This window comes from Peromyscus eremicus, chromosome 3 (genome assembly GCF_949786415.1).
Source record: "Peromyscus eremicus chromosome 3, PerEre_H2_v1, whole genome shotgun sequence".
Classification (NCBI taxonomy): domain Eukaryota; kingdom Metazoa; phylum Chordata; class Mammalia; order Rodentia; family Cricetidae; genus Peromyscus; species Peromyscus eremicus.
Window position 1 is genome coordinate 130,595,822 of NC_081418.1, and position 14,533 is coordinate 130,610,354.

General features: G+C 52.0%; 1 protein-coding gene across 3 annotated transcripts in view; it reads left to right on the forward strand.

Moving 5' to 3' along the window:
• The window catches only part of Cacna2d4 (calcium voltage-gated channel auxiliary subunit alpha2delta 4), a 108,160-nt gene that overhangs the window by 57,739 nt on the left and 35,888 nt on the right, over positions 1-14,533 (forward strand). For all 3 annotated transcript variants that reach the window (XM_059258472.1, XM_059258470.1, XM_059258471.1), the window contains 3 exons: positions 4,410-4,505; positions 6,585-6,712; positions 10,809-10,889. In XM_059258472.1, coding sequence (XP_059114455.1) covers positions 4,410-4,505; positions 6,585-6,712; positions 10,809-10,889 — 305 coding nt within the window. The remainder of the gene's footprint in view (positions 1-4,409; positions 4,506-6,584; positions 6,713-10,808; positions 10,890-14,533) is intronic.

Below are 14,533 nucleotides of genomic sequence, written 5' to 3' on the forward strand. Positions count from 1 at the left end.
TGTTCTTTACTAGCTTCTACATTACCAAAAATTGGTCTGGTGGGGGCTGGGAAGATGGCTCCACAGAGTGTTTGCCACACAAGTGTGTGGACCTAAGTTTGGACCCCCAGAACCCACATAAAAAGCCAAGCATAGTATCCCACATCCATAACCCCAAACCGGGGAGGTAGAGATAGGCAGATCCTTAGGGTCACTGGCCATCCAACCCAGCCCAATCAGGGAGTGCCAGGGTGAGTGAGTGACCTTTGTCCAGAATAAACTAGGCAGAGAGCAATTGAAGAAAACACTCAACATCAACCTCTGACCTCCAAATGCATACGCACATGCCACGCTCACACAAACACACGTACACACATAGAACACACACATAAAATTGAAAGCCAGCATGTTGTGGGGGTTGGAGGCTCTCCCACTGAAGATGCAGACCAGCAGGCTCCATCCCATTCCTATACCAAACGGTCAGAAAGCTCTAAAGCAGCCCGACAAGACTTCTAGCCAGTGAGAACTGGAGAAAGAAAATTGTCTCTGTTTAAAGATGCCATGAGTGGGGGTGTGTGTGGATGACTCCATGGTAGAGCACCTGCCTAGCATGTATGAGGCCCCAGGCTCCATACCCAGCATGGTAAAATCAGTAAATATTATATACCAGGAAACTTCAAAAGAATAGGAAAATCACTATAGCCAATAAGAGGATTTGGTAAAGTGGAAGGTTATAATATCAATGTTAAGAAAGTAATAATACCTGGGGCTGGAGAGATGGACTAATGGTTAAAAGTACATATTGCTCTTACAGAGGAATTGAGTTTGGTTCCCAGCCCCCATGCTCAGTGGCTCACAGTTGCCTATAACTCCTGCTCCTGGGATCTGACGCCATCTTCTGGCTTCCATGGACACCTGCACTCACATGCATATACCCATACAGATACATATTCATGTATGTCATTAAAAATAAATAAAATCTTATTTTTTAAAAATTAATAATACTTATGCATATAAGTAACCCCCCAAAAAAGAGATACGATATGAAAAGACTCCTTTAGGATGGTAAGAAATAAAAATATTGTTCTAGAACTGTAAGAACACATTGAGCATACAGTGTGAGAACTGCTAAATGAAACATTGGGCCTAGGGCACCAGCCTGTGATTCCAGCTACTCAGAGAACTAAGGCAGGAGGATTGAAGGTTCCAGGCCTGCCTGGGATACAGGGTCAGATGCTGTCTCAAAAAGTAACACAGGATACAGCTCAGTGGTAGCAAGCATGAAGCCCTAGGTTTAATCTTGGGATGTAGGGGACTAGGAAACAGTTCTCTAAGACAAAGAAGTAGGCCTGAGCACATGGAAAGACTCATGGTGTCTCTGAGTAGAAAGACAGACACCATGAAGCTCCTCCCTGGTGTAGACTCAAAAGGAATGCCTTTGAGACTGTCTTTCTGTATCCAGGTGACTGCTTGTAAAGTTCATTAGAAGAACAATCAAGAACAGCCCAATGTCTCAATCCAGGGGATGGTCCTACCTAGACTTAAAGACATTATCAAACCTCTGACCATCCTGAATTGTGGTGCTGGTACCCAAAAGAGCAACCAGACCCAGGGGGCACACACGTGGACTTGTGCATCCCAAGGCCCTGTGTCACGTTAACGAGGGAAGGTGGGCTTAATAGCTGGTGCGGAGGCCAGTGGGACGAGCACCGCTGGATGAGTCCACACACCTGGATGAAGTGATTCATATTCACAGGAAAGAAGTCACGTCAGTACTAACAGATACTGCGATCCAGCTGTGTTAAAATCTGGGTGTCAGCAAGCCTTCCTAATGCTGACTCAAAGCTCAGAAGCAATGCAAGAATGGCTGATTAACTTAACAACTTGGAAATGTCTGTACGAGCAGGGTGCAAAGAAGGGGTGAGCTGGGAAGCTGCAGCCATGAGCAGGGGGAGGTGCCATCTCTGCAGCTACAGTGTGGACGACAAAAAACTTCAGGAACAGACAAATAGAAGCACAGAACCGTACAGGATCAAAAGCCAAAAGAAAGGATCAGCCCTTAAATGTGTGTTGACCCAGATCTGAATAAAAGAAGTGTATATAAAACCACTCAAGATGGTGCCTCTTGCCATCCAGTGCAACTGAATTTGGCAGCATCCACAGGACACTTGGCAAAAGTATGTATGCTGTAAGCAGAAACTGATCAAGTTGTGACCTGTGCTTGGTAATCACACTGCTGGAAAGGACGCTGGTGTGACTGGATGTGGGTTAGGTCCCACTACGTTAGCATCATTAGGAGCCAACATTTCCAACCAAAGGAAAAAGAGACACAAGTTCCAAAAATCAAAAGTGTTTACATGTAAAAGGTGAATATGAGGGACTGGAGAGATGGCTCAGTGATTAAGAGCACTTCCTACTCTCGCAGAGGACCTGAGTTCGGTTCCCAGCACCCAGATCAGGCAGCTCACAATTGCATATAATTCCAGCTACAGGAGATCAAATGCCCTCTTCTGGCCTCTGTGGGTATACACATAAATAAAAATAAATCTTTTTTTTTAAAGATGAATCTGAATTGTACACATTCACCTGAGTTCCAGATCTATTTTCTCTTAAAGCGGTAAAGAGGCTGCCTCTAGCCTGCCCTGCTGGGGAACACAGCCTCTGGGGCACCCAGCTGTCACAGGGATTGGTAATGCAGGTCCTCATTAAAGTGAATCTGGGGACATCCCTGACTATAGGACATGGGCAGGAAATGAACCAGGTGAACCAGGAGCCTCCTGTCACACTGAAGGGAGAAGCTAGCAAGACTAATGGGACTCAGAGGCCCCTGGAGAGAGCTCATGAGCCAAGGATGGGGTGACAGCAGAGGGCAACCATGTCTGCAATGGGCTACACTCCAGAGCCTGCATCTGTGAAGAGACTGGAAGACAAAACCCATTCATCAGCCACCTTTGGAGGTGCAAGACAAACACTGATTTAAACAAGCAAGAGCATCAATTACTTATCTTGTCTCTTCTGTACCAATTGTTCCCTAGGATATAGTTTTTCTGTAAGGAAGTAGTTCCAGTAAAAGCAAACTAAAGACAAAATTGGAGGGGTGTGCCTGTTAGTATCCCCCAGACAACAGTGTGCATTTGCCTGTCAGGACCGAATCGCCTGTGTATTCGCTTCATAGCATTGTGATAAACAATACCAGAGGAAACTATCTTAGGAGAATGTTCGTTTGGCTTCCAAGTCCATCGTGTGTCAGGCTGACCCACAGCTGAAGGGCCTATGCTGAGGGAAATACATCATGGCGTAGTGCAATGCATGTGGGGATGGAAGGCACCAGGGTCCCAGGGTCCCCCTTAAGGACGGCCTCTCTCACTGTGCCTCACTTCTCAAAGGCACTTCTCAAAGGTAGGACCACCCAGGGAACCAAGCCTTCCATAACCAGGACTTTGAGGGACATTCACCCAAACCATACGATGTAAAAGCTCATTGCTGGATGCAATCAGGCCCAGAGGTCTAAAAGGTAATTTACAAGAAATCCAAGGGACAAAAATGTGTGCCAAACAATACTTTAGCAATTGACCTCACCCTGACGGGTGGTCTGGTGTGTGCAGGAAGTGGTCCACAAGGAGAAGAGAAGCCGGGATAGGAGACCAAGGTTTAAAAGGCTAATGACTGCCACCGGCATGGAGTTCCCTCCAGGGGTGACAATAAATGGTCTAAAGTCACGGTGACAATGGCTGTGCCATTTGCAGAGTGCACTAAAAGAAATACACTTTAGACAGGGAAACGATATGGTTCCAAACCAGGAAGAGAGAAAAGGCCTACTAAGCCACTGTCTGAACAGACCACAGTAAGATTCTGATTCACCAGCTTAAACTCACGGGGCATTGGGCTGTCTGGTGACACCAGGCATCATGGATCTTTTGGAAAGGTTTGACAGTGGCACTGAGGTGTTCGCTTTAGTTCCTTATAAGTTAAAGTATTTACTGATTAAACACCTAGGATTTGCTTGAGAATATTCCGTTGCTGTGGTGCCTTGGGAAGCCTGGGTTGTTGTTTGCAAAGCTAGGTCATGGGAGAGGTCAGTAGGACTCCAAGAGCAAATTGGATTGGTGCTTTTTAGAGATGGCGACCCCAGGGTCTGACCCAGTACAGCTAATGCAGGGTGCTGGTACCTGTCACATTTAAACCCTGAGTAACCCAGACACCCACCTGCAGAGGCCCCATTCTCTCTAGACCTTCCTCTCCAGGGACTCCCTAGACAGCTAACCAACTGTTACCCAGGCCTGGTGCTGTCCCTGGGTTCTGCCAGTGTAGACCATCCCTAGCCTCCGGGCCCTGGCAGTGAGTTTTGTCCTGCCTCGTGCCCTCACGGAGCCCACAGACCCAGGTACTGGAAGAGACAGCTTACACGTTGTCATTGCTTTGCCTCACAGAGCATCAGAGCCTGGTGTGGATGTGGCCTTTCTGGGGACCCGGGCTGGTCTCCTAAGACGAAGCTTGTTCGTGGGCTCTGAGAAAATCTCTGATAAGTGAGTCCTGGGCACCCTGGGGTGTGGGGCCTCTGGGAGGGAGGAAACAGATCCAAGTCTTGGGTCCCCTTGGGGGATGTAGAGCAAAGACGGTCTCAGTATGCTGTGTCCTGTGACTCCATGAAGGGCAGAAGACTGGGTTTCAAAGACCAGAACAGTAAAAGGACCAGTGGCCCGCTTGTCTTAGTGTGCCATGGAGACCTACGGTGGCCCAGGAGAGGCCTATGAGTCTAGAAGTGTAGGTCAGACATTCCACTTATAGTATAGCAAAGGGAAGCAGGGATTGTGTCCTTCCCTGGGTCTAGCCTGGGCAACAGTTAGGTGTTCTAATTATCCCTCCTCCTCCGTGGGTTCTTTCCCCACCCTGGGAGGGGCTATCCTTGGAGTCCTCACTGCACACAGACCACAGTGAGGGTCTTGCCTGCTCCGGAACAGATTTACGTTGCCCGGTCCCCAAGTTGTATACCACTGCAGCTAATGGCTCCTGAGGATTGGGATTTGCTCCCCACCACGTGGGGCATGCAAGGCAGAGGCCCCAGGTGAGCAGTTCTCGGGCACTGGGTGTTTTGTGTTTGCCAATGTCCAGAGATGGTTTGGGTTGCTGCCCTGGGAAAAGTGGAGAGATGACCATGGATGGGAGCCAGGGGTGCTGTTGGGTGTCCTCGTTGCTCAGGACAGCCCCTGAAGCGGTCATCCAGACCCACAGACCCTACTAAGCAAAGTGCAGGTTGTGGGAGAACCCTGCTAGGGACTCCACATACTGCCCAGTTCTCCACCCACCCCTGGCAGCTGCTCTCTTCTGGATGATTCTGCATAGAGGGCAGGAGCCCAGAAGAGGCCAGGGTAGTCCCACCTGCTGTCCTAAAGTTCAGAAGCCTTAGGGAAGCGAAGCCTCAGACACTGGAGAACAGTGACCGCTGAGCTGATGGGTGACTTTAAATACCCATCTTTCCTCCCACTCACTCACTGCCCCACTCACTACGTCCCAGTGCATTCAGCCACGGAGCATCTCTGTGCCTCTCTCAGGACTCAGTGAAGAGTCCACACACACTAAACAGGGTTGGAGGCTTTCTAGGAAAAGCAATTTGCAGGTTTCCCCTCTCCTTTCTTCTTTCCCTTCCCTAATCCCCAGAGATCTGGGGAGAGGAAAATGGCACTGTCCTAAAGGATGGGAAGACATGGTAACGCAGATGGGCCTTCCTTGAGTGATCAAAGACTCTGGGAAGCTGGGAAGCAGCTGCCTGAAGGGCCACAGGTGCACTGTGCATGCCAGAGAACTCCCTTTCCCTGGACCACAATGCAGTAGGCAACCTGGGGACTGTGGAAGAGCAAATCTGCTTCCAGAGCAGCAAGCCACTCACTCAAACATCAGTCCTCTCCCTGTGAATTACCCACAGGTGCCTCTTAATCTTGTACCCACCCAGTTTCGCCCACTTCCTAGTCAGCTTCTGGACCAGCCTCCCTCTGTAGGATTGTGTGCGCTCAGGGAAAGCAAACCCATAATTAGCAAGGAAAAGCTGCTCCAAACGGAGACTAATGTTGCACACCAAAGCCTTTCGAAGTAACCATTTAGGGCAATCTGTGCCTCTTTACCGCAGTGATAGAATAGACACTATGATTTCCTCGCTCAGATCTGCCAGTGAGCCAGATAAAAAGAAATTATCTATACCCAAGGGAAGTGTACTTTGTTGGTAACACATCTGTATATTCCCGCTCTGCTGGCCTCCCCTTGCTCCAGATGTTCTAGTGTTTTTTGCTTCTGGAAGAGGCAGGGATCACCTGGAGCAATGCCTACTTGGGAGCTGATGGTTGTTTTCATTCTTTTTTGTTGGGAGATCTTGAGACAGGTCTTGCCATGTAGGCAACATAACTGAGAACCGTGGACATCTTCCCTAGTCCTCAGAGTGCTGGGAAAGCAGTGCCCTGCCTATGCTGGGGCGGGGGGGGGTTTCTACCTACAACTCGGCCAGTGCAGAGGGGAGTCTTGGTCTTAGCCCAGCCAAGATGATCAAATATGGCACAAGGAAAAGGGACAAATGTCTTCTCAGACTTGATGAGGCACCAATCCTATTCTCGCAGGAAGTTCCTGACACCTGAAGATGAAGCCAGTATTTTTACCATGGACCACTTCCCGCTGTGGTATCGTCAGGCCTCTGAGCAGCCCCCAGGCAGCTTTGTCTTCAATCTCCGCTGGGAAGAGGGTCCAGGTAACCTAAACCTCTATGCTCTTCCCAAGAGTGGGAAATGGAGCCGGGGTGATACAGAAGAGAGGAAGAGCAGCAAGCCACTCACTCAAACATCAGTCCTCTCCCTGTGAATTACCCCAGGGCTCCTTCCCTGCCTTTCCTCCTGACACTGAAGCTTGGGACATGCCTGGTGTTGCACACAGAATGTAGGACTATGTGTTCTCATTCGCATCCAGCACTCAAGCTCCAGCATGGAGCAAAGGAAAGAGATCTGACCCAGAAGCCAAACACGCTGACTCTTGGCCCACATTCCCCATGTGAGGTCAGCAGGGTTGATCTTGATCACCAAGAGGCTTCTGTTTCTAAGAACCAGAGCGGCTTCAAGGCTTCCAGAGCTGCCCAGATGAAAGTCCCAGGCTCCGCCTTCGGTCTTAACCATGTGGCTCTTCCCATCTCCACTCCCCTCAGGTTACCCAGAAAGCAACTCCTGGGACCTAAGGGAGACAGCCAGGGCCGGCCAGCAGACCCCCACAGACCCAGGCCAGTGGACAGGGAGGGGAGGTGGTACCAAGCTGAGGACTCCCACTCCCAGTCCTGGTCACTTCGGAGGACAGCAGGAAAGCACACCAGGACCTTCACTGTGTGTGAGGAAAATCCGACTACTGAGAACCCAGGAGGCCTAAGGCTCCTTAAGTGCAGCCTTACCCTCTTAGTTACCTTTGAGGAAATGGTGGCCCAGAGATGCTGAGGGGCTTGCCCAGGGCCCAGGAGTCTAAGAAGCAGCAAGTATCCACCAATCCAGAGGGGCTGGGATTTAGACAGTACCCACTTGTGGAATGGGTGAATGGGGTGGGCAAGAGGCTAAGAGGGCAAGAGCAGGCCTCTCAGAGACGGCAGCTCTCTCTGTCTGTCTGTCTCTCTGTCTCTGTCTCTGTGTGTGTGTGAATGTACATCTGTGTGTATGTATGTGCATGAATTGATGAGGGTGTGCAGGAAGTGGTGGCCTGCAGAAAAACACCACTGTGTGTGTGCACGCATGCACACATAGGGACAGAGGGACACACACACACACACACACACACACACACACACACACACACACACCATGGAGAGCTGCGCTGGGGCTGTGAGCTTCAGGAAGCCAGACTTTCCAGGTTTCTCCCTCTCGGCTGAAGGCAGGAAGGGGGAATTCTGCTCTCCAAGCCAAAGCTTCCTTACTATCCACTGAGCCTGTCACTGCATCCCGTGCCATTCTCTCCACCCACACACCCGTGTCTAATGTGCTTTACAAACATGTCCCTGCTAAAACCCCATGACATAAGTGCCGTTGATACTCTCTCCTGGGGAGAAGCAAGGGCTCAGAGACGTTCTGTAACTCTCACACAAGTTGCTCAGCACAGGAGCTGTTTATACAGCAAGCTAGAGCCAAGCTAGGGCCGGGTCTGCCTCACTCAAGTCCAGGTTCTGTTGACACCCTAGATATAGGGCAGGAAGCAGAGAGTGAAAGGAGGTATTTTCGTGTTCTCATGCCCAGGACCCACAAGGGAGGTTCTTGAGGCCAAGCTGAAGGTCTTCCCATGTTGTACACCTTCAGCAGAGAGGCAGCTCCTCCCACCATGTGAAGGGTTCCCCTCAGGAAAGACACCCACGGACTCCATAGATGTTCCCTGGGTGAGACCCTGGGCCCCGCCCAGCCAGGGTGACAGGCTTCCTCCTGCCTGTACTGTCACCAGGACTGCCTGCTGGCTGCTAGTGGAAGCTTTATGTGTCCACGAGGTAGGAGGGCAGGTGGGTGGGGAACTGAGCTGCCAGGAGAAGAGAGGGAAGCTGGCAACCCAAAAGGGGACTGCCGAGGAGGGAGGCAGGAGCTCGCTCCCTTCCTACGCCCTTGCACACTCGCTCAGCCCAAGCGCATGCTTAAAGCCATGTGGACACTTCTGGGCCTCCCATCCTCCCTAAGAGAAAGAAACTAATTTCATTTCAATAGGCATGGGGGTGCTGAGGAGGCAGAGGCAGAGAGGGGCGGCCTCCTGGCTGGCCTGGGGTCTGGTAGATTGAGTGCTGCCCCCTTGAGTTGCCCCTGTAGCTTGAGTATATACCACCTGCCCGCACACTGGCACCGAGGGCCTGGGGCTGGGACTGCTGCATTCCTCTCTCCTCTTCCTGGCCTTGTGTGCATGCCGGTTCTGGGTCATGTGACCGTTGACACAAACATTGAAATTCCCAAGGTCTCCAGAGATTAACTGAGTGATTCCCACAAGCCTGTGCTAGCTGGAAGGCAGGCTACAGAGCTAAACCTACAGAGCCAAGGACTCCTTCAAGGGTCCCCATGTTCATGACTTGTAGATAGTTCCAGAAACAAAGTGAGGGGTCTGGTCTCCACTGCTGCTCTGGTTCCTTTGGCTTTGCCTTGGTAAGTTATTGGAATCAAGGACAGCTCAAGCGTCACAAGTCCAGTGTGGTTAGATTCTCGAGACGTGTTGAACATAGCAAGGTATCGGGGAACTGTAAGAACACAGCCAGTGTGCGAGCATGCTTGGCCCCATTACAGAGGCTCCACTGCTCGGCAATCTCCATAAGGCTCTGAGAACTGGTTGTCACAGGCAGTGTTCACCAAGGGGACATTTGACAGAACAGGACAGTACATGATCTTGGACCTTGTAATGGAGTCTGACCTATAGACAAGAGACCTTTGGAAAGCTGGCCCAAGGATGTGGATGGACAGAAGTCAGAATCATCCAGCAGCCAGCCAGAAAGCTGCTCTCATGTAGAGCTGACACCACCCTCTTAATCTTGCCCCCAGGATGGCCTGGTTCTTCTAAAAGAAGTGAGAGGCACCCCAGGCCTCCAGGAAGCTGGCAGAAAGTTGTAGAAGGGCAGCAATGAAACACAAAGTCATTATGGTGTTGAGTTGGGTGCCACCAACGAGGATCCCTCATAGATGTGCCAGATACCATCCTGGTTGCTGGGGTGGCTCATCCACTGCATCTGGCTCCTGAGCAGGACCATCACTGTCACCTCTCTGTGACTCATAAAGGCAAGGCAGGGTCACTCACCACCCAGGCCTGGGCTGCTTACAGCCTGCCCCTCAATAGGAGGGTGCATGTTTGGCTCCCGTACAGGTAGATTTTATTGTCAACTTGACAACATACAGTCTCCTGGAAAGACAGGGAACCCTAACTGAAGAATTGCCTCGGTCAGATTGGCCTCGATCAGTGACACAATCTTGTCAATTAGAAGGGCCTAGGCCGCTGGGCGGTGGTGGCGCACGCCTTTAATCCCAGCACTCAGGAGGCAGAGCCAGGCGGATCTCTGTGAGTTCAAGGCCAGCCTGGGCTACCAAGTGAGCTCCAGGAAAGGTGCAAAGCTACCCAGAGAAACCCTGTCTCGAAAAACCAAAAAAAAAAAAAAAAGAAGAAGAAGAAGGGCCTAGGCCATTGTGGACAGTGCCATCCCCAGGCAGGTGGGTCTGAGTTGTGCAGGAAAGCAGGCTGAGCACAAACCAGGGAGTGTTCTAGAGAGCAAGCCAGTAGTCAGCATCACTCCATTCATTTCTGCTCCCTGCTCCTGCCTTGACTGCCTGCCCGCTCCAATGTCCCTCAATGACAGTGTGTGACCTGGAAATGCAAGCTGGAATAAACCTTCTCCTCTCCAGGCTGCTTTTGGTCGTGGTTGTTTGTCGCAGCCACAGGAAAACAAACCAGGATAGGACAACGTGTGGGAAGACCGGCTGTGGCCGGGTCCTGCCGCAGCTACAGAGGAGCTAAGCAGGAGCAGCAGGCAGACGGGTTTGCTGCCTGGAAATGGAGCAAAGTCATGGTGTCACCATGATGCTAGTGTCAAATCGGCTCAGGCTGGCAGAGGCTAAGGACTGATCTAGCAAGTTCTGATTTGTTCAGATGCGGGGACAGCAAGGGACCTTCAGGACACAGTTGAAAGACAGGTGGTGGACAGCAACAACCCATGACAGCACCAGGACCCTTCCACCACCCTGCCTATTTTAGGGAGTGCTTATCCTGGAATTCCCATTTGCCTCCTATTCCAAGAAAGAGACAGACTCACCCTCTACCACCACCCCCCAGGGCACAGAGAATAATGAAAATTCTCATTTTCGCAGACAGCACAGGCAAGCCAGTGGCGGTGAGGGCCAGTACTGCAACAGCTGTGACAGTGGATGGGAAGACGGCCATTGCAGCAGGTAGGCGCTACCCTGAACCGCTGTGGTGGGAGCTACAAGGCAATGTCAAGGCGAGGGCTGGCAGGGCGGGGCTGGCTCAGCTGGAGCACCTGTCTAGCTGGCCTGAGGCCATTTCCATCCCCAGCACCACACACACAGGAAGAAAGAATAAGTTGCCCTGGATATAGGGATTCTAAATTTTCTCAGGAGAAAAGCTGGGGGAAAGGAAGTGGATGCTTATGTCATTTTGTTTATAAAACCATAAAACCAAAAAGATTCACAGAGTAAAATGAAGCTCAGAGAGGTTAAGAGACCTGCTCAAGGTCACACAGGGCAGGGACAAGCCAGGCTTCCATCCTATCCCTGGGACCCTGCTTTCCTAAGACATTACCTTGAGCCTAGACCTGGGCTCATGACTCTGCACTTTCTACCTAGAATTCGGGGTGACCAGGAGAGGCCATATCACAGACGAAGAAACTGAGGCATGGAGCAGTTATTTGCCCAAAGTCCCACAGCTAGTAGTAAAGCTAGAACCTGGGCTCAGGCCACCTCTCTTTGGGACCCAGAATCACTCTTGTCCTGAGTTTGCCTCCGCTTGCTTCTAGAAGGAAAGCACCCAGTGGCCCCCACAAGCTTGGCCTGACTTTGCAGTTTCTTGATGGCTACAACAGGCCTTAGCATCTGTCTTCCTCTCTGAGCCTCTGTGATCATGCCCTCCACATTCCTCAAGAAGCTGTACAATCCATGGTCATTCAGCCTGGTGGAACTAGGGTACCAGGCACTTGTCTCATACCCCAGGAGCCTGGCCAGATAGGAGGTCAATGGCAGGCAGGACCCTGGCCTCTTCCCAAGGCTGTGAGCATCAAGGGGGAGGACCAGGAGGGGCAGGCCTGAGTTTCCTCAGGGAACCTGTGCTACCCAGTCAGGGTTCCTGTGTATTCCCTGGGCTGAGGTAGGAGAAGGTGGCTCAGTGACATGTCCACTCCAGCATCCCTGGCAGTCTGTAAGGTACCTCCGACCCTGTAGACGGGATGTACTACATCCCAGCAGCCCTTCACAGTGCAATTCTTCCAGAGCCCATGGCGTACTAGGGCCCCAGATGTGAGGCCCTCTTATCTCCCTAAAATCCTCCCTAGGTTTAGTCCCACAGACCCCTGGCTACCTTGTTCTGCCTGGAGATGGCCTTCTTGGCCCCGCTACCTTGAAGACCTGGGAAAGGAGAGAAGGGATGTGAGGCCAGGCTGCTGGCTGTGCTTCCCCACACTCCCCAATTATCTGATTTAATTTTTAACTCAGAGCTGAGTTAGAGCCAGGAGGAGTTGCCATAGAAACCATGTCCCAGTGCCTCTAGTTGAACTCCTTCAGACAGTCCCTGTGACGCTCAGGGTGCCTGGCTGTGACAGAAAAAGCATGAGGCGTTAGAGCCCTGACACCCTGAGTTCACCTGCATCTCATCCTGTATTTTCCTTTCCCTGGTCCCTGGCACAACCTCCCCGATCCTGGGACCAGCTGGGACCTTCAGCTCAAGGAGGGGTAGGTGGCATGTCTGCTGGCCCTGGAAGCTGGGGCCTTGGGTGCTCTCCAGAACGGGCTGCATGGTGTGTCAGCAAGGGCTGTGTCAGAGACCTGTCCTGCTGTCTGGAGGGGCTTGGGTCACCTGAGGGGTCTGGAGACACAGGACTGTTACCCTCTGTGCATCTCTCTCTATGACCCGTGCCTTGGGCTTTGGTGGTAACGTATGCTGTGCTGTCCTGCTTCTGCAGGGGGCTCAGAGGAGGTTAGATTTGGCTTTGCTACAGAGGGACTAGAGGAGGGTGACCCCCACCCCACCCCCTGTTCTGACCACGCCTAGGAAGAAAGTCTCCCTGGCTGCATGGCTTTGTGTACCCTGAGGGTTCACGTCTCTCTGATGTCCATTCCTGACTTTGTGAGTTGTCAGGCCAAGAAAGCTTCCAAGGTGAAGGTTCCATGTGCGTCTCTGAGGATAGAGTTCAGAACCAGTGGGCTAGAGGCCAGTCCTGCCGTGGGGGTAACCGGGCCGCAGGGAGTCAACTTTTCCTCCAGGGCTGGAGCAGCAACCCCAGAGGCTTTCTCGCTTCTCCCCACACTGCGATAGCAGCTTTGCACCCCTAATTCTAGCCCCACTGGCTGACAGAGGCATAGTCAGAAGCCTGGCTGTGGGGTACTTGTGTAGACGGTCCCAAAAGGCCAAGGCAGCATTTGTGAAACTCCAGCAAGGCCCCACAGACCCCAGGTGAGGCTACTAAAACCGAGGTAACAGGGCAGCCCTTTACTAATCGCCCCACCTCCTGGCAAGACAGGGGTCCTCGGGCAAACACAGGCCATCTTCTATGCAAATGCAAGCCTCCTGCCACATGGGTTGTTGTCTGCCCTTGACTGCCAGGACAGATGGGTCAAGAGTTGGATGGATGCCCTAACTGCAGAGAATAGCAAGGTGTGCTCACCTCTGTTCCACAAGCTTTGCTCTTCCCTGAGACTCACATTTGTTACTGCCAGGCTGAAGCATGGATAGGTTTAGAATCCCAGCTCAGCCCTGCCCAGAGCTTATCACCCTTGTCCTGAGCCAAGTCCTACCCAGGATGTCCTACCAAGTCCTACCTTCACATCCCTCCCAGCCCTGAGGTCCTGGGTACTGAGCAGGGGGCCCATCTGTCACCTAGGGCTCTCTGCATCAGGGTGACATTCCTCTAGAAATGGCTTGGCTGCCTGGCGAAGCAGGGAGACAGGGCACCATTCTCCCAATGCCCACATCCCCTCCCACCCAATGAAGCAAGGAAATACATAGGAAAATAGTCTTTATTGGTCTTCTGAAACAACAAACCAGAAATATAATTTTGCCTTTAAAAATCTTCTGTCTCAGGCTAAAGATATCACCACTTTTAACAGCCTCCCTCCCCCAGGCCCTTAGAAAATCCCAGCTCTGGGATTGGCCCGCCAGCCAAAAGAGGAAGGAAGACTGTGGCCCGGCCTAGAGGACCCCGTGTGATCCTGAGTGGCAGTCTGTGCCCTCTGTCTGCCAGCCAGGGAACAACCTTGAAAGATCTCCCGAGACTCCCAGTGCACACCCCTGCTAGGAGAGCGGGTGGGAGACGAAAAGGAGGAGAGCTACCAGGCTGCCCCATGCCCTCGTAGACCTTTCCTCGGTGCCTCAGTGTCTAGCGGGCCTCTTTCTGGCTACCACCAAGACCCTTCTCAGGGCAGGGTATCAGCCTGGCATCTGCTACAGAGGGAGACCAGTCTCTAAGGAGGGGACAGTTGAGAACAGAGGCAGCAACCCTGAAAATGTGCACAGCCCAGGGGGCAAGTCTCCATCCCGGATAGGACTGCAGCCACGGGTTAGCTTGGACAGCCCAGCTGCATTTGCACGCTCCCAGGAAACCAGCCTATGAACCCCTGGGGAAGGAAGCCCCGTCGCTGAGGACTCTGAACAGAATGTAGCCATCCTGTTCCTGTTCCCGCAGTCTGTTGGGAATGTGTTGAAGGCAGCCAGCCTCATCGAGGACCCACTGCCTAACATCTGCTCTCCTTAAGGTGAACCCACCAATTTCAGAGCATAGCCCAGACCCAGCCTTGAGGTCATGAACAAAAGATGCAGATGGCAGAGGAGGCAGGAGAAGCAGAGGAACGGAAGTGAGGCTGCAGGC